This window comes from Ostrinia furnacalis, unplaced genomic scaffold, assembly GCF_004193835.3.
Source record: "Ostrinia furnacalis isolate ACB-3 unplaced genomic scaffold, ASM419383v2 OfSCF0020, whole genome shotgun sequence".
NCBI classification, from domain to species: Eukaryota; Metazoa; Arthropoda; class Insecta; order Lepidoptera; family Crambidae; genus Ostrinia; species Ostrinia furnacalis.
The window spans coordinates 79,990-103,112 of NW_021130259.1; the positions used below are offsets into that span (position 1 = coordinate 79,990).

General features: G+C 37.9%; 2 protein-coding genes across 2 annotated transcripts; one reads left to right on the forward strand and one right to left on the reverse strand.

Moving 5' to 3' along the window:
- Positions 1 to 852: 852 nt before the first annotated feature.
- On the reverse strand, positions 853 to 9,679 carry LOC114366620 (probable ATP-dependent RNA helicase CG8611). The gene is made up of 13 exons (XM_028323580.1): positions 9,641 to 9,679; positions 9,044 to 9,570; positions 8,473 to 8,641; positions 8,095 to 8,252; positions 7,579 to 7,858; positions 7,260 to 7,500; positions 6,637 to 7,169; positions 6,379 to 6,558; positions 3,410 to 3,498; positions 3,118 to 3,219; positions 2,821 to 2,972; positions 1,519 to 1,735; positions 853 to 1,040 (listed from the first exon to the last, which is right to left on the reverse strand). The coding sequence occupies exons 1-13, from the start codon at positions 9,677 to 9,679 to the stop codon at positions 908 to 910; spliced, it is 2,820 nt and encodes a 939-aa protein (XP_028179381.1). The 3' UTR covers positions 853 to 907.
- Positions 9,680 to 16,315: 6,636 nt separating this feature from the next.
- LOC114366537 (dynein light chain 1, axonemal) lies at positions 16,316 to 21,301 on the forward strand. Its single transcript, XM_028323477.1, has 4 exons — positions 16,316 to 16,497; positions 19,453 to 19,564; positions 19,679 to 19,825; positions 21,129 to 21,301. The coding sequence occupies exons 1-4, from the start codon at positions 16,340 to 16,342 to the stop codon at positions 21,270 to 21,272; spliced, it is 561 nt and encodes a 186-aa protein (XP_028179278.1). The 5' UTR covers positions 16,316 to 16,339; the 3' UTR covers positions 21,273 to 21,301.
- Positions 21,302 to 23,123: the final 1,822 nt, after the last annotated feature.

Here is a 23,123-nt window from a genome sequence, read left to right on the forward strand (position 1 = left end):
GTGCCGCCAATGACGCGCAAAGCGGCACAGCCGACAGTCGGCTCAATCGTTACGGAAAACTACACACGCACAAATAATGTGGTGATGTTAATGCACTAATTGCCGAGAAAACAAACACATGCGTAGGTCTAGGACGGCAAACAGTTTCGTGAGTTTCAAGTGAAATGGGAAAAATATATTGAATATAACTTTGCAAACATTTTGTATAAAGTTAAGCAATTTTTTAGACGTAATATGGTGAAATTAAAAGACTTATATTTATTAAAAATGTTTTAAAACAAAAAAAAATCAAAACATTATTTCATACCTTATAAACCAGTTAGAATACACCAGTTTAGACATAATAACTTACCACTTAGGTACACTTACCATTTACCCTGTAGTATGAGTCAGAACTGCTAACGATGTAAAATATTTCTTAATACAGTCATGATGAGTTCATCCACAATCATGTTCCGAAAGAAAAGCCCCTCAACCTTGAAAAGGGCACGGAATATAGCATGAAAGCGCCTCACAATACTCTTTTAATTTGTCATTATGCAGCAATAAAAACATCGTGAGTAAGAGCGACAAAAAACTCGTTCAAAGTCTGACAAAAACCGCGGGCTAGGGCGAAATTCGCAAATCATCCCGAGGTAATGACGACCGCTTCAAAAAAATTTAAATATCAAAAGGCCGGACGGGGCAAAGTAATGGTTTAAAATCATTTTTCATTCGAGCCACTCGTGAGTCAGAAATATGAAAACGGTAGCCATCGTCTCGCGTCCATTAGTGCGCTTAGTGTTTTGGACTGGGTCCATCTCTCATTAGTTACCTCCTTCGGAACAAAACGCTCTAATGAAACATCAGAGATAAAAATAAAGTCGATTTATTGATATAAACAACGATTTTTCAATATTACAATAGCTTATTTATTTTTCTTCTTTTTCTTTGCGGGTTCCAGTGGCGGTAGTCCGCTGTCGAACTCGCTCGCCGTGTGCATAGAACTCTGTTTGTTAGATACATTGCTTCCGAATTTGCCAATCTTCATTTTAGGGAAACTGCAACAAACACGTTTTGATAAGCAATGATGTTCCGTAAATAGAATATTATTCTGTTGAAATATTATATTTTATTACCTACGTTAATCGTAAGAGATTTAAATTCATAACATGAATTTAAAACAGAGATTGAGCTTACATGTCTTGTAATAAAAAACACTAACTTAATAAAAAAAATAAAACGATATATGACGTTTAAACTAGATGGAGAAGATCGGTACCCAAAAACAGTCCCTGAAAACTCATAAGTCGCAATTTGTAACCTAAAAGTGCTCCCTGAAGCATTCGCCTGTAATGTAATGTTTTAGCTTTGATTGTTACAAGCTGTATCAAAATACTACACATTTTATTATGATATTCTGCATAGTTATGCTCGGTTCGTCTTCCTTGCTAGTGCAATGCAAAGGCCAATGCTCCAGGTGAGAGAGGAAGATAGATTATACTAGAATTGAAATAAAAATTAGCCCTACAAACTCACCCAGGTCGTTTCTTGTCCACATCCTCGTGCAGCGTGAGCCTGTTCTGAGGCTTCTCCTTATTGCTAGGGAGTCCCTTAGCCCTCCTGGCCAGCATGGCGGGCGTGTCTCTCAGCGCGAAGGACTTGGCCGCATGGCCGAGGTGAATCTGTCTCGCGTCCAGCCATTGACGCACCTCGCGCGGGTAGGCAGAGTAGAAGCGCACCCATGATGTGTAGGCTGGAGAACGTGTAATATTTGTGAGAAAAGTGAAATTGCGTGTTTTTTTGTGTGAAGAACTTGGCCGCGTGGCCCAAGTGAAGTTGCCTGGCATCCAGAGTTCCAGACATGGTAAAGTAAAGGCGAACCCATGATGTGTGCTGCAGAACGTATGGATATGTAACTTAACAGAACCCGTTTTCAGTTATCTTTGTTCAGTTGTGGTTCTTAGACTTAGAGGGTATGAGAGGAAAACTACTAACTAAAAGAACACACTAGCGTTTTTCCAGCAACATCGTCTTGTTTTTATCTTAAACTCAAGTCCCCAAGATACAGGATTACCTAGTTTGGGGACTACTAGTAAGCTGTATATTGTAAAATCTTTGGTAATAAAGGTTTTATTATATTATATATTATATTATATATTATATTATATATTATATTATATATTATATTATATATTATATTATATATTATTTTTCAGACAAGTAACAACCCTTCACCGCGCTCAGCGTAAGTGTCGCGGCGCCGATGCGATAGAAGTAACGCAACTCCCTCACTCTAGAGTTGACATCATGACGCCGATATGCGCCAACGCCGCGTCTGTGCTGCGCAGGCGCTGCCGCTAAGCGGGACAACAACGTTCGATAGACGCTAGTGTAGCGTGAGAAAGGCCAATACTTCAGAGTGACTCCAGAGGTCTTAGTGCGAGTTTACATCAAATGCGTTCACTATAGCGAGCGTGTTAAAAAAATATATGAACATTTTAGTTCTTGAACGTTTCCACTAGGGGCGCTGTACAATCCGTCATACATTTAATGTCATTTTTTCACGCGCCATTTAGTGAACGCGTTTGATGTAAACTCACACTCAGCCTTCAGACCGCAGTCTCGTCTGCTGCTACTGTACGGGGCTGTGTAAGGTAGCTCACCTCTGCTAGCGCGCGCGAGCCACTGCTTGCTGCTGTGCGCGGTGTGCTCGAGGCGCGCCTGCACCGCGATGGCGGCGCGCTGCACGCTCGCGGTCGCCGGCGCTACGCTGCGAAGCGATTCCAGTGCTGCAATCTCGTCTGCTGCTACTGTACGGGGCTGTGTAAGGTAGCTCACCTCTGCTAGCGCGCGCGAGCCACTGCTTGCTGCTGTGCGCGGTGTGCTCGAGGCGCGCCTGCACCGCGATGGCGGCGCGCTGCACGCTCGCGGTCGCCGGCGCTACGCTGCGAAGCGATTCCAGCGCCGCAGTCTCGTCTGACTGCCGCAACCTATGTCCAAATGTATTATTTTTACGTTATAAGGACGACCGCCCATCGGCTTGACGTATACAAGAAAGCTTTACTCATATTTTATCTATCAAAATATGTAATGTTTATTGCAAAACAAACATTTTTTTATTCAACTAGGACATACCTGATGCGTTTTTGTTCCAAATGTCTGACAAACTCCGCTTCACTAGGCAGCAAGAACATGATGGCAGCCCCAACTTTCGCAGCACGACCCGTGCGGCCGACCCTATGTAGGAAAACAAATACGCTAGTAAATTTATTATTTTTTTAAAACTTACATGCACATAAAACACAATACTTAAGGCGAAGTTAATGCCATTCGGCATTCTCCGATAATTTGACCATCACCACAACAAGCAGTTTCGAATCTCCTTCCAACCATATAAAAGTTAGATTAAACCATTTTCAAGTCAAACCTGTGAACGTAGTCGGTGGCAGAGGCTGGCGCGCAGTACTGAAGCACCAGGTCCACGCGTGGGACATCTATCCCACGAGCCGCTACGTCCTAATGGCAAAAAGCAGAAGAATTAATAAATTAAATTGACCAAGAAATGAACTTAATATCAATAATACCGGTCTTATACGTGATACCGTCTCATTCAAACAGATGAAAATCGCAAAAAAAGATCAACGATCAGAAACGGTATTATCCGAATAAAATTGCCAACATAGTGTACGTGATAAATTGTGAGTTACTGATATACTAACAAAAACATTATACGTCTAGAATACACAAAATAAATCACATTGCAGAAACAGTAATTTCGAAAACACTTGCAGAACATTTTAACAATGCTGCAAATCAATTAGGCTAATGCTGTGGAATCAGTGAACGCTAAATATAAATAACTTTTAATTGTTGCGGAAATAATAATACGTACATCGATTTAGAAGTCAATCTCACATCGCATTAGGATATGTTATTGTCTGTATGTTCCGTAACAGCGGATTAAATAAAAGAACAGAAGCTCCATTGTGCAATGCGTGCCGATAGAGCGCGGTAGCGGCCGCCCGCTGCGCGCGAGATTGGGGCTCGCCTCGGATTTCGATTAACTCCCATATAAAGAACGGCCGCGTTGCCGTTTTAATGTAATTATAAAATCACAGAATGACTCTTTAATGGTGCGCGGTGAACAAAACGCTACGGACTCGTCGTCCAACTGCGAACGTGGCTTTTTGCGCGTTTAATTAACTCGGAAAAAGGAAATTTAAAATTGGATTCGAATTTGAGGCATTAAGATTTGCAAGTTTTTGTGGCAAGTGTATCTTTTCTGGCACGGTCGAGTAGGAATTCGCCAACACTAATGCCCTTCCTATCAAGATATTAATGAGATCCAAATGTGAGAAATGGAACGAAACAGATGCTCTACAAACTACAGAAGCAAATACCATCCTTTATGTATGTAAAAAGATATGATGTATTTAAGTAAAACAACAGTCCAATAAAAAATGACTAACTAACTACTTAACGAACATGAAAATAAAACATCTACTAATTTCAGTTAAAAGATACGAGTTAACGCTATGGTACCAATAATGGTAACATAATAATCTCAATTTACAATTATCACGAATAAAATCTTTTATACTACATTGCACCTGCAGCGGTCACTTTTATGGTTTCACACAAAACGGACGAGTCGCAAGTTATGATCGAAGAGCCATGCAAGAGCTTCTTCCACGAATAATAGCGGAATAATCCTTGTCATAAAAAAATAATAAAAAGTAGAGTTTCTGTAATAATATTCGTTATTGATAACGAATATTATTCTGATAACGAATCTTTCATAAATACAGCATATTATTATAGACGTGGTGTAGCAATCAAGAAATAAGTCTCAAGAAGCTCAAGACACATTATGTAGGTATTTTCAGATTCAGATTCAGCGTAGATTTTGCTTTACAAATAGGTACGACGCGTGACAAAAAGGCGGTGTATGTATTATGAATTTACTGTCATTTATAACGTTCCGTGTTTATTTGTGATTAAGACAACTTCTAGTCACGCTGATCGCCTATTCCTTGGTCGCTACTTCAAGGGACTTTTTATTAAATCGTGCTCATAAGAGTGGCTAATCAAAACCGCACAGTCAGCAGCTTTCGGATCATTATCCTCAACGAAATGAAGTATTTGTGTAATGGGCAGTAGCATTAACCGCGTATTCACATTGGAAGAGCGAGCGCGGTCATAACCAACACCTAATAGTATCGCAAGGGAGGTCTATTTTCACCGAATTATTTACTGCTATATAATAATTATTTATATTCCAATAATATCTATCAATAATAAAGACACGAACCTGTAATTATTTTTTTCAATTTTCAATTAATTTTTTTTTTAAATAATCCGTGACCCTCCTAATATGCGATTTAAGACTGGAAAGAGAACTTCTTGACTTTAAGGGCATAGTAGTAGTAGTATACCTACAAAAGAGAAAATTCTTAAACGCAAAGTCCGCGTCCACGTGTGCGATTTCAAAGCGAATCCGACCCGCGCGATGCACCCGCTCCCACCTTTTAACGTGACCCATTCCTCATAACGAATTATGTTTTGTGCTACTAGTATTAACACACCTTTGAATTTGGAGCCACGTTTAAGAAAGAGACAAAAGATCAAAAGATGTAACCGGACTCAAAAATATAATTTGGACGGGTTTCAAGATTTATAAACTACGAAACAATTCGAAATCACATTGTATGTTATTGGTTCAAAAATACTTCCTTGGTTTACCACACCACTACTAGCAATACAATAAACAGACTAACATTATTTAAAAGTCTACTAATGGGCAAAATCTTTTAGAAGAAAGAAGTTACGAAATGATTACATCAATATCCTGCCAGTATTGCAGAGAATTCCATTGGTGATTGAATAGGCTGTTTGAAAGGCTCATGTGAAAGCGTTTAATTATATCTCACGACAGCAGTTCAGGAGCGAGCGTGTCGGCGGCGCTTACAGATGTAATAAATACAGATAATAGTGTTTAATCGAGGCCCATTGTGCTGCAAGCTGTGGGAGCCGACAGAGGCCAAACGAATGACCAACTAATAACTCCAGTCCAACAACAATCGACTACCGGCGCGGCGAGGTGAGCGGTCGCGGTCAGCCTTTTGTTGCTGAATTAAGAATGCGCCTGGAGGCGGCGGGAATCTTATGAATTTCAACACATTAGAACCATTGAAAGCCTCTATAGCATTAGATGACGATTGATTAATAACGGATCTTAATTTGCAAGCTTTCATTTGTTCATGAGATCATTTTTATAGTTCGAGAACGAATCAAAAGCACGAACGCACCGAACCGGTTAGGTAATATTTTTTTTTATTCTAATGTATATTTTAAAATTCTCTGTGAAATGAAAAGATTAAGTTCAAAGATGCTTACCGTACAAATAAGTACACCATTCCTGGCAGCCCGGAACTGCTTGAAGACTTCCATTCTTTGTTCGTGCGGCATCGAACCATGAAGACTGAACATATCTAATGCAACAGGCACCAATCCGCCTTCGGCAGGTTCTTCATAATCTACTTTGAATTCTGAATCCGAATTTTCTGAAGATTGTTCCTATAAATTAATAGAAACGTTAGATTAACATCAACAATTTACAATCATTATTATGTTATGATCCAACAATTAACTTACTTGATCACTGTCATCTTCATCTGCTTTTCTTTTTTTCCCTTTTTCTTTTTTACTGTTGTCTTTCTTTTTCACTTTAACATTTTTTCCTGTCAATACAGTTTCTATTAATTCAGAATGATAATCTACCATCTCCAGAGTTGCCATAAAAACAATCATTTTGCCTCCTTTTTTGTTTAAAACACAATGTTCTACTATGAGAGAACATAAGGTAACTAATCTTAACTTCATTGGAACTATTAAAAACGTCTGATTTACACTTGCAGGTAGAATAAGCTCATCTTCTACAACAGCTGTCTTTAGAGCTTGCTCAAATAAATTCGGCTGAGGTTCTTCATCGACTTTTTCTTCATCATCTTCTTCAACCTTAGGTTTCTTTGCTTCCAAATCTTTTTGTACTTTGAAATATTCATAATCAGAGTCACTATCACTATCTTCATTACTTTGAGGTACAGGTTTGGAATGAGTATTTATTACAATATCATTTTCTTTTTTAAATAAGTCAGTATGATTCAACCCACTAAATGCAACTAATCCTAAAAAACAAGAAAAACAGTTGTACATAACATTACACATATTAATCAGGTATAATGGTATAATAAATATTGACAGATTATATTAAGTACCTCTTTTAATTTCTAACTTATTTTCTGTTGTTGTTTCGTTGGAAACTTGTTTGTCTGTTTTGTCTTCTTGAGTCAGAGCTTTACTACTTTTCGTTACTTTCTCTTCAGTTTTGACATCTTTTTTAAAAGCTTGAACTTCGGAAAGTTTTGGTTTTAGTGAGTCAGCAACAAGTGCTCTGCCTTCTGAGGTATCTACAAATACAGGATCCTTCATAGTTATTCCCGCCAAATTCTCAACTGCCTAAAGAAAATTATGAAATTAATAATGATATTTTAAGATTAGAGTCTTTGTGGTCTGTAAGTTTAAAGTCGTTATTACCTTGGTAAGAGTTGCTGACAACAAAATAGTTTGCCTATCTTTAGACAGAAGAACTTCAGTCAACTTATGTTTAATATCACTATTTACATTATCATCAAGCTTTTCTGCTTCTTCAACATCTGTAGTTTCATCAATCTTCTTTACAATTGTTTGTTTGATCAATGCTAGTGGATCATATGTAGCTGCTTTTTTATGGTCTTCAATAGATTTTACTATTGCAGCTACATCTTTTTCGTAACCCATATCCAATAACTTGTCTGCTTCGTCCAATATCAAGCAGCTAAAATAAACGACTAGAGTTAAGGATGAGAAGAATTTATCTAAATTGCTAGTTATTTCAACTCCCATACCTTTTCTATGCAAATGTTAGATCTGCCATGACAAGTATTTTAATTAGGCTTTTACAAAATATGTTTGTTTTTGTTTATAAAAAATATTATTATTTTGTTTTAATACATGTGTAATAAAAAGATATAGGTAGGGGTAGTATACCTATATTTTCTCATCAATACTTACCCTGTCTTAGCAAAGTTCAATGACTGTGTGTGTCTCAAATGGTCATTTATTCGTCCTGGAGTACCCACCAAAATATTAAGTCCTTTCCTTAACCTAGCTTTCTCTGCTTTTCTCTTTTGTCCACCACTTAACAAACCTGGCACTATCCAAGTAAATGGCTAGAAAAATGTTAAATTCTTAATATTTTACTTGAATCAAATGCTAATCTTAATGTATCAATCTGGTCAACAGAAAAATGTAGCCAGGAAGATGTTCAAAAATATCAATAATTACTTATTTTATGTGAAATCTTACATTTATTGTATTAAGTCATAATGCGCTACAAACTTCACAATCGAAACACATGAATAAAATGTAAGTACAGTCAGTAATAATTACCTTCACCAGCTTTACAAAAAGTTCATAAGTCTGCACGGCCAGTTCCCTGGTGGGCACAACAACGACAGCTCGGATGCCATCGTGCCGATTGATTTTAGGTCTAATGGCTTGCAAACCTTCTATCAGGGGTAGAGCATAGGCTAGAGTTTTGCCTGACCCTGTCTGAGATCTGTGGAGTTTAGCTTATTTAAAAAATGTGCACGAAAGATTTTAGGTAAATTGGAATTATTGTAGTATGAGACACTGAATCATTTTTTTACATACATGTTCTAAGTTGAGGCATTAAACATTGTAGATAGATATGTAAATCATTTTTCCTCACACAACACCATCAATAACTTATCTAAATAAATAACTTAAAAAAATACTTATAAGAAATTACTACTGTTTTGATTCTTTGTTTTGACAAAAACCATAACACCATGAGCACATGCTATTTCTCTACCAAGAAGATAATAATATTAAATTATAGTATTATTACTATTCTGTTTGGATAAGTGCACAAATAGTTCACACTTGAGTACTGTGTGTACATAAAAAGAATTCGCTATGTATAATTTAATACGTATACCTGATCAAAACATCTCGGCCTTGCAATATTACAGGAATTGCTTTCTGCTGCACAGTCATCAATTCATTTAATCCTAAGTTTTGTTGAAGATTGGCAACACTGTGAGGATGTATGTCTAAATCTGCAAAAGTTCTCCCTGCAAATACTTTCTCTGTAAGAGGTTTTACAGCTCGTTGACCAATCTTCGGCACATCAGGGTTATTTTTAAATAATGATGAAATCCAGGCACCACTTCTTGGTTTCTGTTGGACTTGCAACTCATCATTCATCTCCTGGTAGTTTTTTCCTTCAAACTTCCCTTTATTCTCACTGAGTTCTCGCAATCTAGAGTCCAAATCATCTGAAGTGTTGGTTGACAATTTAGGCAATTTCTTCTGAGGTTCTCCATTAGACTTTTGTTGATTTTGCCGTTCTTTATTGAAGTTTTGTGGCCTTTTCCTAGCTATAGTTTTACCAGTAAACTGAGGATTGGATACAAACTTGTATTCAGACGCATTTTTCGGGGGAGCACTCACCTTCTTTTTAACCTAAATTAAAACACTTTTATCAGTAAGAGTTGAAACATTTTTAACACACAATAATAAAATATGTATTTACCTTTTTAACGGCTGATATATTCAACTGTAAATCATCCATTTTTGCACTAAAAACTCAACTTTTGAGGTTACTTTTCACGCACATTTGTTGTGATTTTCAACGAAATGACAGTGATGACAGTGACATTAACGAGATGGCTGTCTGTGACACTGACAGTTGCGTTATACGTTCAAAAACCGTCTTGTTCCTTGATATGTAGATTATTTGAAAATTGCATTAATGGTCTTTCCCGCGCCTTTTTTTCTCGTTTTTGCTACATTTTCATTGATGTGAAAAACATTCTATTTTTTTTTAGGTAATTTTGATGAATATTACCGGGACCCGGTTTTTAGGGTTCCGTCATAGAGGAATTAGGTTCCGTAGTCCTGACAAGGAACCCTTATAGTTTCGATATGTCTGTCTGTCTGTCTGTCTGAGGTTTTGCTTGGAAACTGTTGGCACTAGAGAGCTGTAATTTTGTGGACGTGTGTATATTAATCACGCCGACGAAATGGTAGAATATTTTTTTAGGGTATATCTCCTACATGTAAAATGGGGATAAGGTTTTTTTTCTTCGTCTACCCCCAACCCCATCGTGTGGGGTATCGTTGAAAAGTGCCCGTTTTCATCAATCCCTAATTTTTAATTGACCCTTATGAAAACAAAATTCATGTAATTTTATTTTATTTTATTTTATTAAGGAAAACAAACAGTTGTACAATAAGAATTACAATTAAAACCTTATGTAAACATTTAAGTAATTATACAACCAACACCGTTATCCACAAGAGGACTGTGGGTCTAGAATGCGCACCGCGAAACGATGCAACCGCGCGATTTTATCGATTTAACGTGATAAGTCCATACATTTACCATCCAAAATAATTGATAAGATTCTATCACGTAGCGCACTATAAACCCACTATATCTACTAATAAAAGTGAAAAGGCACAGATAGAAAAAACAAAGATATTAAAGCACAAGACGTTCCAAATGTGCCGCAATGTGCTATTCTATACAGTTAATAAAAACAAAAGAAACATTATTTTTGAAGAGGAAAACATGTAACAAGTAATGTGTTAACTACCATAGGGGTCACTTAAAATTTTATTATGGTTTGATGGTGAAACGGGCATAGGTCTTTTCTAAATGGCTTAGGGGTTTCTAAGACAATTTTTCGATTTAGGGATCCGTTTGTAAAATGTTAAAGTTTAAAGTGTCAATTTTTGTTCGAGTACCTAAGGCGTCCCCCCTCTAAAAACTAAACTGTTGGCATAAAAAATCTGAAACAAAATCATGATAATAGTGATTTTTATGAACTTTCAAGGAAAACTGTAGCGGTTAAGATATATCAGTCAGTTTACCTAAGAGTAATAAGTAAGAGTAAAGTGGTTTTACTCATGTATTATAAAATAAAATTTCTTAACTAGTAAAAATTCCTTAGAAGAAAATATAAAAAGTGACTTTAGATGAAGTAATTGCTTGCTTCTGAAATATATTGTGGTAACGAAGGACAACTACGGAACCCTACACTGCGCGAGCCACGACACGCACTTGGCCGATTTTTTTATTGAACACTAACGGCCGCCCGCGACTTCGTACGCGTGGACCCTGTTTTACCCCCTTAGGGGAGAAATTATTCGACTTTTTCGCCGTAAAAACCGTCCTTGGACTTCAACGAACATTATACAGGCCAAAACAGTGAGGTCTAAAAGAAAAATTTAGATTCCTTACATCAAGGTGTACCTAAATCACCCCCATGTATATTATACGATTGTGCTTAGTTTAGGAGATAGAGTTAATTTTGTGACATTTTAAAATTTTATGACCCAGTAGGCTTTAAACATTTTTATCTTTTTTTTGGGTTGACTTTTTTCAGATTTCTTTTTTTCGACAAATTTGTTATGAATTGCAGATGTTTGAAAAAAATAATCACCTTCCTATCTTTGATTCAAGATACAAAAGTTTTGCTAGAAACATTAACATTATGATTTTATCAGAACACTATCAAATTTTCAACTTAAAAGTTTAAGTAAAAATAAGAACTTCCATAGGTCCAAAACTATTTTAAAAACTGCGCCATTTCCTGAACTTTCATAATAATACAAAAAAACATGTACTTAATAGGCCACTATTTCCTGTAATCGGTCCACTAAAGTGGTAAGTCGGAGATTCCGTTACATGTTTTTGACTTTCTTAGAGTGAATTAATATTGGGAATCCTCTAAGTTTACATTACGTAGAACAGATTTAAAGCTGTAACTGGACAGAACATGTTTTTATTCTCAACGAGGAAGCTCTTGCCCTTCATCACACCTGGTGGAAACTGATGATTAGGCTGAAGGTGGAAGGGAACTTCAACTACAGAGGAACTATGGCTTCCTACCTCCAAATGCCGGAATACAGTAATGCTTTTAACATTATTGTTATAGTGACAGACTTAGGAAAATAGAGTTGCTAGCCAGGCAGACTTAGATCAAACCCTACCACCAACCAAACCGAGCAGAAAATTTCACCTCCACTGGGAATCAAACCCGGGACCTCTGAAGCTTACCTCTTACCACTTGAAGACAGAGGCAGTTGTTACATTTTACTATTACCCTTGAAATACCTACTACAGTCAGAAGAAGAAGGAGGGATATTTGGTTTATGTTCATCAAAACTTACTTAAAATAACAATGTGTTCCGGAATTTGGAGGTAGGAAGCCATAGTTCCTTTGTAGTTGAAGTTCCCTTCCACCTTCAGCACAATCATCAGTTTCCACCAGGTGTGATGAAGGGCAAGAGCTTCCTCGTTGAGAATAAAAACATGTTCTGTCCAGTTACTGCTTTAAATCTGTTCTACGTAATGTAAACTTAGAGGATTCCCAATATTAATTCACTCTAAGAAAGTCAAAAACATGTAACGGAATCTCCGACTTACCACTTTAGTGGACCGATTACAGGAAATAGTGGCCTATTAAGTACATGTTTTTTTGTATTATTATGAATGTTCAGGAAACGGCGCAGTTTTTAAAATGGTTTTGGACCTATGGAAGTTCTTTTTTTTACTTAAACTTTTAAGTTGAAAATTTGATAGTGTTCTGATAAAAGCATAATTTTAATGTTTCTAGCAAAACTTTTGTATCTTGAATCAAAGATAGAAAGGTGATTATTTTTTTCAAACATCTGCAATTCATAACAAATCTGTCCGAAAAAAGAAATCTGAAAAACGTCAACCCAAAAAAAAGATAAAAATGTTTAAAGCCTACTAGGTCATAAAATTTTAAAATATCACAAAATTAACTCTATCTCCTAAACTAAGCACAATCGTATAATATACATGGGGGTGATTTAGGTACACCTTGATGTAAGGAATCTAAATTTTTCTTTTAGACCTCACTGTTTTGGCCACCCTGTATAGCAACAACATGTTGATACCATTTTAAATGCTGACTTAACACTATGTACACATGTTTGAACAAATCAAAGCAAAAACTGTCCTACCTTATCACTTTCTTCTGCACCAGAGCCTTTGGTCACTGTCTCCTTAATAAAAGCAGTTTCTATATTTATTTCATTTGTCACTTTTTTCTGCACCAGAGCCTATGGTCACTGTCTCCTTAATAAATTTCTATATTAATTTCATTTGTTAAGCTTAAGTAGGTGGTACCTTATAACTACGCCTCTGCACGGAACACAGTGTTAAAACAATGTGCATTAATTGGTTTAAATAAGAAGAAACTCGCAAAAAGAGCAGTGTTTTGCTATTTATTTACCGATTATTGTAACGTTAGATTTCACGCACGTGCCGAGCGTGCGAATCCATGAGTACCCACGTGGCGCCGCGTGGCGCGCAAATATTGCTCTGTGACGCCTGTGGGGTGGAATAAATATTTGTAATGTACAAAACCATGTTTATAAATCGCGAGCCCCTTGAATAGGCTCATTTAGGTCAATGAGCTAATGTTCCGATGGGATTACACAAATCGACTAAAGTAAGATGAACGCACGCACAGTCCTTCCCAATGTTTTAGCAACACAAAGCCTTTGATCGTTGAAAAATCTAAGAAGTAATTTTAAAATTTATTTGAAAGACTTAAATTTAAGTAAGTAATGGCCTAACTTGTAGAATCCTAGTGGTCGCATGTGACCGACCACAGCAAAAATTGATTTATAATTAATGTGTCTAGTTTCGCTGGTACTTGAAGGGCTAAACAATACATAAAGAAAGAAATTAACTGTTTTATTATTCGTGGAAAATAAATCTACCTAGAGTGAAAAGCACCTAACGAAATGTACCTACGTAACTCTCTGACACCTTAGATTTGTATGCAACAATAAGCCAGATCATCCCCTTCAAAACCGAAACCGCTAAATCCGTGCACTTGAAATTCAGCAAGCGACACTTGAACGCACATACAGAATGCCCGGGTATCACCCGGGCAAGCGACACATCGTACGCACATAGAGAATACCCGGGTGACACCCGGGCGCGACCCAGCGGGAGGCGTGAGGGCGCGACGTGATTGCCAGCGGCCGAGCGGGACGACCCGCCACCCCAACTAGGTATGTTTATACAACGCATTATAAGGCAAAGGCTGCGACGTGACGAGCTTATTTAACTTTTTCAGGAGTGTTATTAGTCCAGTAGAATTAGCTTTTAAATCGGAAATAATTCCTACAAAAGATTTTATTGTTTTAATGGCTTCATTGGTTGCCCATTAAGACTTTCCTAAGTTTTCGACTTCGACGGAGTTGTGCTTAAGTGGTGGGGGCCCCCGAAAGGGGCATTTTTTCGGTTTTCCGGTTAAACCGCGTAAAGGACTTACCCTATCAAACAGTGGTCTTCATGACGGTTGAAGGGCACTTAATCCTGCATTGAATAAGACCAAATTCATATGTTTTGGACAAACCGTTCTCGCGCTAAAGTTCGGCAAAGTAGAAAATATACGTATAATTAATGACCCTCTCCACGCCCAATGGTTTGTTACCCACAGGCTTCCAAGTCTTGAAAAGGGCCACCTCAACCAGTGTAACCCTATCAAGGCTTACGAGCTTGATGCGCCTGTCCTTGTTCGTCCCAGCCGTTCCTTAACTGCGGTTGCTGCACCTCTTCCTGGCACTCACCTGAACGACTCTGTGTTACCTACTGTGGCTGCCCCTCTTCCTTGTATCCTCCTGCATGACTACGTTGCCTAGCCGTATGCCTGGTCTAAGGTTCGACGCCAAAAATCAACAACAACAAGTTCATATTAAAACGCTGAAGAGTTTTTTGTTTGTTTGTTTGAACGCGCTAATCTTAAGAATTACTAGTTTGATTGAAATCATTATTTTTGTGTTGAATAGCTCATACATTGAGGAAGGCTATAGGATATATACAATCACTCTACGACTAATAGAGGCGAAGCAGTAAAGAAAAATGTTGCAAGCACGGGAAATAGTATTTAAACTATTTTCACTTGTACGAAGTTGATTTTGTGGCGTCGAACCTTGGACCAGGCATATGGCTAAGCAATGAAATCGTACAGGAGGGTACAAGGAAGAGGGGCAGCCACATTAAATAACACAGAGTCGTTCAGGAGAGTGCCAGGAAGAGGTGCAGCAACCGCAGTTAAGGAACGGCTGGGACAAACAAGGATAAGCGAATCAAACTCGTGAGCCTTGTTAGGGTTACACTGGTTAAAGCGACCCTTTACAAGGCTTGGAAGCATGTGGGTAACAAGCCATTGGACGTGGAGAGGGTCATTAATTATACGTATATTTTCTACTTTGCCGAACTTTAGCGCGAGAACGGTTTGTCCAAAACATATGAATTTGGCCTTATTCAATGCAGGATTAAGTGCCCTTTAACCGTCATGAAGACCACTTTTCGATAGGATAAGTCCTTTACGCGGTATAACCGGAAAACCGAAAAAACGCCCCTTTCGGGGGCCCCCACCACTTAAGCACAACTTCGTCGAAGTCGAAAACTTAGGAGAGTCTTAATGGGCAACCAATGAAGCCATTAAAGCAAAAAAATCTTTTGTAGGAATTATTTCCAATTTAATCAATTTTTGTGTTTAATTCTACTGGCCTATATAGCGAATCTGATATCCTTTTGCTTTGTTTTTAAATGGATTTAAACGCAAATGTATTACATGTCGAATTTCGAGTTAAGAGTAGGCGCACACTGTTGATTTTTCGTCGGCCGATAGTTTAGTCGGGCAGTTGATCAGTATGGGCATGTATGGGAGTGCGCATACTACGCCGATTCGATTTGGCCGATTCTTCATACAATTTAAAATTGGGCACAACTATCGGCCAACTAAAAATCAACGGTGTGCGCCTACTCTAACTGTAAACTGTAACTGCGCCTACTGTAAATAATAATAGTGATTAAGTAGTGTTCAGCTACATAAACCACTTAAGGTTCGGCCAAACCAACGCGATCAACCGGCGTGCAGCGATGGCGATCAATGCATTTAGGTCTGGTCGCCATCGCTGCACGCCGGCTGATCGCGGTGTGATCGCGTTGGTTTGTCCGAACCCTTAGCTACCTACTTAGTTTGAGTTTTCTTAGCTTCAAGATTTTTATAACTTTTAGCACTGCTATTGATCACCCTGTATATTAAGTTTAATTTATGATCTATTAGTTCCAAACCTCTTTGCAAACCTCTACAAACATACTTGTCAAACTATTGTCATTCAACCACGCAACAAAATAAATAAACTTCATACAATCACAAAAGTAAAATAAAAGATGGCCCAACTTAAACCCACGACTTGCAAGGAAGCAATAGCCCGTTGGGAAAAGGAAAAAGGTCAGGTGGCTGCCGACGCTACGGTGATCGAGCTTCAGTTTCAGTGGCCACCCATCGAGAAGATGGACGGAGCGCTTTCCACACTGGTCGCCTGCGAGTAAACTATAAAATTTAATATTTCACATTCTTGTAGATATGCTTACCACACGTATTTAGAAACGTCAATGTAGGAATATGCTAATACTGCATTTAATTTCAATTTAAAAACAGCTTAACTTTTCCCCAGGACCGGACTAAGCAACTCAGTATTTATCGACTAGATGTTTGCCTTCTGATTCTGGCTACGAGTTGATTACAACTACACCATAGTTTAGTTAAATGCCTTGCCTCTAGGCTAGTTCACGTGTTGTTGACTCTGCATTCGTAGCACTAAGCTACGATCAGCTACGATGACTACAAACATAGTGCCAAAAGTTAAGGATTGTAGCGATATGGTTTGTCGTCATCTTCTTCTCTGCCTTCATAGTACTACAATGACTACGGGCGTAGTACCAAAATTAAGTTAGCGACTGTAGCTGTACGATGACTACGAATGTAGTTCCATAAGTTAACGGTTGTAGCGATGTGGTTGGTTTTCATCTTCTTTTCTGCGTTCGTAGGACTACGATGACTACGAACGTAGAGCCAAAATTAAGTTAACGGTTGTTGTAGCGATGCGATGCTGTTGGTCGCCATCTTCTTTTCTGCGTTCGTAGCACTACGACGACTACGAAAGTAGAGCCAAAATTAAGTTAACGGCTGTAGCGATGTGATTTGTCGTAATCTTTTCTGCGTTCGTAGCACTACGATGACTACGAATGTAGTTCCAAAAGTTAACGGTTGTAGCGATGTGCAGTGGCGGCGTAAGGCGTAGGCGACGTGGGCCACCGCCTACGGCCTCGCGGTACAAGGGGCCTCGCGCATCAAAAATTTTGAAAAAATGTATACAAGGTGGAGATGACAATATCACAATACGACAATAAATGCAAACATTGACTATTAAATATAAATTCTTGATAGCTAAACAATGTAGTTAAAAATAAAAATATCTGGGNGCTGGGATATTTTTTTCCAAACAAATTCAGCCATATCACTAGTTTACAAGGTTTTTTACCCAGAGATGAAACTGATATGTATTGGTAGAGTTATTAACCCTTACTTAAAAACTGAACTTAGAAAAAATTTAGGACGTCAAATTTTGTAAATATTGATTATATAAATTTTCATCATTTTTATACATTTATCTCTAAAAAACAATAAAAAATAAGTCGTTTTACTCCTTCTTTTATACTGATTAGTATCAGTTTCCCTTATTATAGACCAGCAGCAATCCGATAATATATTTTTATCCCAAATTCCTTGGTATCTTTCCTCAAAAACCTTCAATTCCTGGTGAAAACTTTCGCCATGCTCAACACTCACGCTTCCCAGGTTCTCAGGAAAAAAATCCAGGTGAGAATGTAAAAAATGAATTTTTAACGAATTATTCACACCCATTCCTTGGTAATTCCTCAATAATTTGGAAACAATTTCTGCATAATTCTCAGATTAATTTACAGTTTCCCTGGAAACTTTTCACTACTGCTTTAAATTGATACCAAGCATCTTTCCCTTACTGGAATTGCTGGGTAATGATGGATAAAGAACTCCTTCAGACTGTAGCACAGGTTTTGTGACTGATGCAACATCAGGATATTGTATGTTCTTGGTTTTTGTTGCTAAAACCTGTAGTTTCCGTGAGGCAGAAGTAACAGTCATTAATGTGATTTGTTGGTTCTCTCCATAACATTGGGGTGCCGAATCGAATATGTTTTCTTCTTCCTGGAGCCTAGTGCAATAATATACTTCTCAAATTTTCGCACACTACACCAGGAACCCATTTTTTATCAGGTTTGTTACCGAGATTTGAAAGTAATAGAAATAGGCCCGTTTTACGGCCTCAGTGATTGGTCTCTTCATTTTTGACAATATAATTTGACCACAAACTCAGCAAAAGTTATTTAGGCTTAATTTACACTGCCTTGGTGATATTTTAAAACAAGTGAAAATGTTAAAATAATACTTAAACGCAATTAAAATAAAGTAGAAACTCCGACACGGCTAACAAGACAGCTTACTTAGGTTAATGTGGATATCTCAAAAACTTGACGTGATAAAAATATGAGACATATATTTTTGTAATAAGGGGACTGGTAGAAAACACATCCAATATGAATTATCTTTGGGTAAACGAAAAACTTTTTTTTTGTAAACTAGATCAGACTCAAAATTAAGCAACAACACGGTTTTAAGTGAAGAACATTATTCTTTGGCGCAATATTCCTTTAAAAATAATCACTAAATCAAGAAATCAGAAACTGTCAATGAATAGACCATTGACCCGTTTTTTTTTTATTATTTCATAAAATCCGTCTTCAGGTCGCCACAGAACAAGGCCTCGCGAAATCTGTCTTGCCCACATCAAATTTAGGTCTTGCCCCGCCACTGGCGATGTGGTTGGTCTTCATCTTCTTTTCTGCGTTCGTACGATGACTACGAACGTAGTGCCAAAATTAAGTTAACGGTTGCAGCGATGCGATGCTGTTGGTCGCCATCTTTTTTTCTGCGTTCGTAGCACTACGACGACTACGAAAGTAGAGCCAAAATTAAGTTAACGGCTGTAGCGATGTGGTTTGTCGTAATCTTTTCTGCTTTCGTAGCACTACGATGACTACGAATGTAGTTCCAAAAGTTAACGGTTGCAGCGATGTGGTTGGTCTTCATCATCTTTTCTACGTTCGTAGCACTATGACGATTACGAACTTAGTGCCAAAAGTTAGCGGTTGTAGCGATGTGGTTGCGGCTTCATTCATGACGATTTTTAAAAATACAATCCAACCGATTTTCAACTATTGTCAGCTGTTGAAAATCTGTTGGATCGAAGCAATCGGCAACTGTAACAGCAACTTTGTGTGGGATGGGAACTAAGTGGCTTAGGTGGCTATTAATCACCAATTGACCTTTGTGTTAATATTTATAGCTTAACTTACGTATCCCTTCCTAAATAATGAGTTAAAAATCTTTTTCATTTTAGGAAATTGAGCCTATCGTCTAATATGATCGATAAAATAGCTGGTATTGCTGGCATGAGAAGTCTGAAAATATTGTCGTTGGGCCGAAATTATATCAAATCATTAGCAGGAATTGTAAGTACAATCCAACATTACAGCCTTTTATTGAAATAATTCTGCTACGATTACTTAAAGGTAGGCTTTATTTATGATCAGTTTGTAGAATATTTATAAATTTTATTTTCAAAGGAAACTGTAGCTGATACCCTGGAAGAACTGTGGATCAGTTACAACCCAATAGACAAGTTAAAGGGGATCGGTTCCTTGAAGTCTTTGCGAGTTCTCTACATGTGTAACAACGCTGTCAAGGAGTGGGTTGAATTTAACAGGTTGCAGGTAAGCTGTAGTGTAGGTACGTTACTGTCGTACTTTTATACAATACTAGCGGTCACCCGCGACTTCGTACGCGTGGATCCCGTTTTACCCCCCCAGGGGTGGAGTTTCATAATATCCTTTCTTAGCGGATGCCTACGTCATAACATCTACCTGCATGCCAAAGGATAGTGCCAGGGTCTGGACCAAGTGCTGCCCAGGATTAACACATAGTGCATTTTGTTCCTCAGGCCTATACTAATGTGTAAACCCAAGCACACTGAAATCTATCCCTGGAGTTAAGAGAAAAAAAGAGTTTTGTTTTGAATTATTTACATAAAAAATATCGTCGATGTATACGTACTACGCATAATATTTCGCGATTGTAGCATTAAATAACACTCACTATGTTGAACTTAACCATACTGCATCCGTACACGTTACTTTAGTGCGATTTAGACATTCTTTATAAACGATCTAGCGCTGTTTTAATTGTTTGGTAAGTTGACAGAAATTCATTATTTCCAAAATGAAGCAAGAAGTTTTAGTTGTCTATCCTTGCAAAAAATCAATGTATTGGTGTACTACAATCGATTTTATTGAAGTTATTGTAAGCTAAAACTTCTTGCTCCATTTTGGAAATAATTAATTTCTGTCAAGTAACCAAACCACTGCAACAGCGCTTGATCGCTTATAAAGAATGTCGAAGTCGTACTAAAGTAAGGTGTACGGATGCAGTATGGTTAACTTCAACATAGCGAGTGTTATTTAATGCCACAATCGCGAAATCTTATGCGTAGTACGCATACATCGATGATATTTTGTACGTAAATAATTCAAAATAAAACTCTTTTTTTCTCTTATGTCCAGGGATAGATTTCAGTGCGCTCCGGTTTACAAATTAGTATTGGCCTGAGGAACAAAATGCACTATGGTTTAATTCTGGGCAGCACTTGGTCCAACTTCCATACATGGATTGGCACTGTCCTTTCAGCCCGATCCGTCCAGTGGTTTGGGCTGTGCGTTGATAGATCACTACGTCACTCAGTCGTCACCTTTGAGTCATATAATATTTATACAATACTTTCAGTTTATTGCGCAAGTAGGTACCTAGTTAGAAGATAGAGCCCAAAAGCTGAAAATACATATTATTAAAGGAGTCATATTCATTTATTTGGATTTATTGCTGAGTAGATTTCGGAATCCCAGAGCTTTCGCACACGAAACTCCGTAGCCGTCACAATCATTTCCTAGTCTTAAATAAGAGTGGCAAAGGAAGATAGTAACTTAATTTCTCAATAGCTATTACAAATGTTTTTGTTTACAGGAATGTCCAGCACTACGAGACTTGGTATTCATCGGGAACCCTATTTGCGAGAATCAACCCGACATAGATACCTGGCGAACCCAAGCGGCCAACCGCTTGCAGCAGATCGCCAAGTTGGACGGTGTGCCCATCATCAGGGAGTGAATAATTACGATATTACTTACAATTTAAACTAACGCATTTACCTGCTATTACACTTTTAACTTAATTGGTCTTTTATGTCGTCCAAATAATTTTCCGTTATTATCAAGATCTCAAATTGTAATAAGTCAATTACACAACTATTTCGGTCGGAACATCAACGGTCCCTCGAATTTATATTCCGTATTAGATTTGATTGCGTGACACTTTCTGTAACAATGGCTGATAGAGGTCCACTTGTTTAGGATGGAAATGACGATAATACTCGAAATAATAGCTCCGTCGCATCGAGGCTTGACATTTATGACAGATTATGACACTGGCAACACTAATAACCGCCACACACGCCATCTATCTATTAGATGACGCAACTTATACATGACAGCATTAAGATTGAATTCCATTAATCGAATAATGATTGCAATGGACAGATTGTAGATTACAGAGCTCCTATTCAGCGAAGCCCGTAAAGCGATAAATTGGGTTGTTGATTGATAAAATCTACAGATACTTCGAAGCTCTACCTCTGACCATAGTTAAGTAACTACAATTCGAATTCGTAAAGTTTATCAGGAGTTATCTATAAAAATGTATAAACCATTTTAACATGGTAATAGAATCGGAAATAGCTGAACATAATGAAGTTAGATCACCCCGGATCGCCCCGGAACAAGCGTTAAAAAGCTGCTATTTTATTGCAAATCGACCAATATTCATGTGAATGCTTCTCCATTGTCGTCCGGTTTTATGATTCGTCATACGTCTCAAAGGCGACTTAATAGCCTGCTTAATTCGTGGCAAAAGGAAATGCGAATTGGCGGGGGACGCCATTACCGTCGGAAAAGTCCCTCTTGGGGTAGACGCGCGGATGGGAGGCCATTGTGTTGCCACTAATAAAATTTAATGATGTAAACGGATAGCGCGAATTTATCTAACTGAGAACCGCTCGGGGAGACCGTCGCTGAGGGGAAATCAATTAACGTCGATATATTAGAGGGCAAATTGAGTTACTTCGTTATACGATATTGTTGTTAGATTCAAAAGATTTAAGATTGTAGTTGGCACGGCTCTATATTTTATGAATTAAACTACTTAGCAACAACTAAAATCATCCTAACATCAAGCATAACGAGCTAACTGTATTATCATTCATATTTATAAGCTACGCACATGCATATCATATTTCAAATGTAAGTTTCACATATCGATTTATCAAACACGACGCTACTATCACCCAAAATGAATATTAAACAAGCAGGTCCCCGATATAGAGTATTCAATAACTTAATGGAAAGCCGGTCACTGTGTGCTCTACGTAATGGACCGATAATTGTCCAGCCAAACATAAGTAACTCTGTTAATCACAATGAGGCTCGCACCTTCCCTATTCACGCACCTACCCTCGTAATGCGCACACATGCCGCTGCCACCAAGCCCGTCATTATTTAATTATTAACATTACAGTCGACCTAATTTTGATTTCTATTTGACATTTCGATTACCCGCCACGTAGCCTCAGGCAAGCCATTCTGTGACATCTGTCCTCGAATGTGTTACCAACTATAAAATTCAATTTCCCCAATCGGCTAGCTCGACACATTTATTATTCATAGATCGGTACCTAGATGCCCGGCCACTAACAGATGCGATCTTTTACGTGAAGTGATATCAAAAGATGAAGTCCGTATAAAAAGCAGTGTTTCTGAGGGACATGAATTTAATATAAGATCATGTGAATCCAATTTGGGGAGATATCGAATAATGTAAACGAAAAATCGACGAATAGGTACGTTTTATAAAAAGCTATCCAATCGCGTGACAAGTGAATGCAGTAGCGGGAAATGAGTTTTCGTT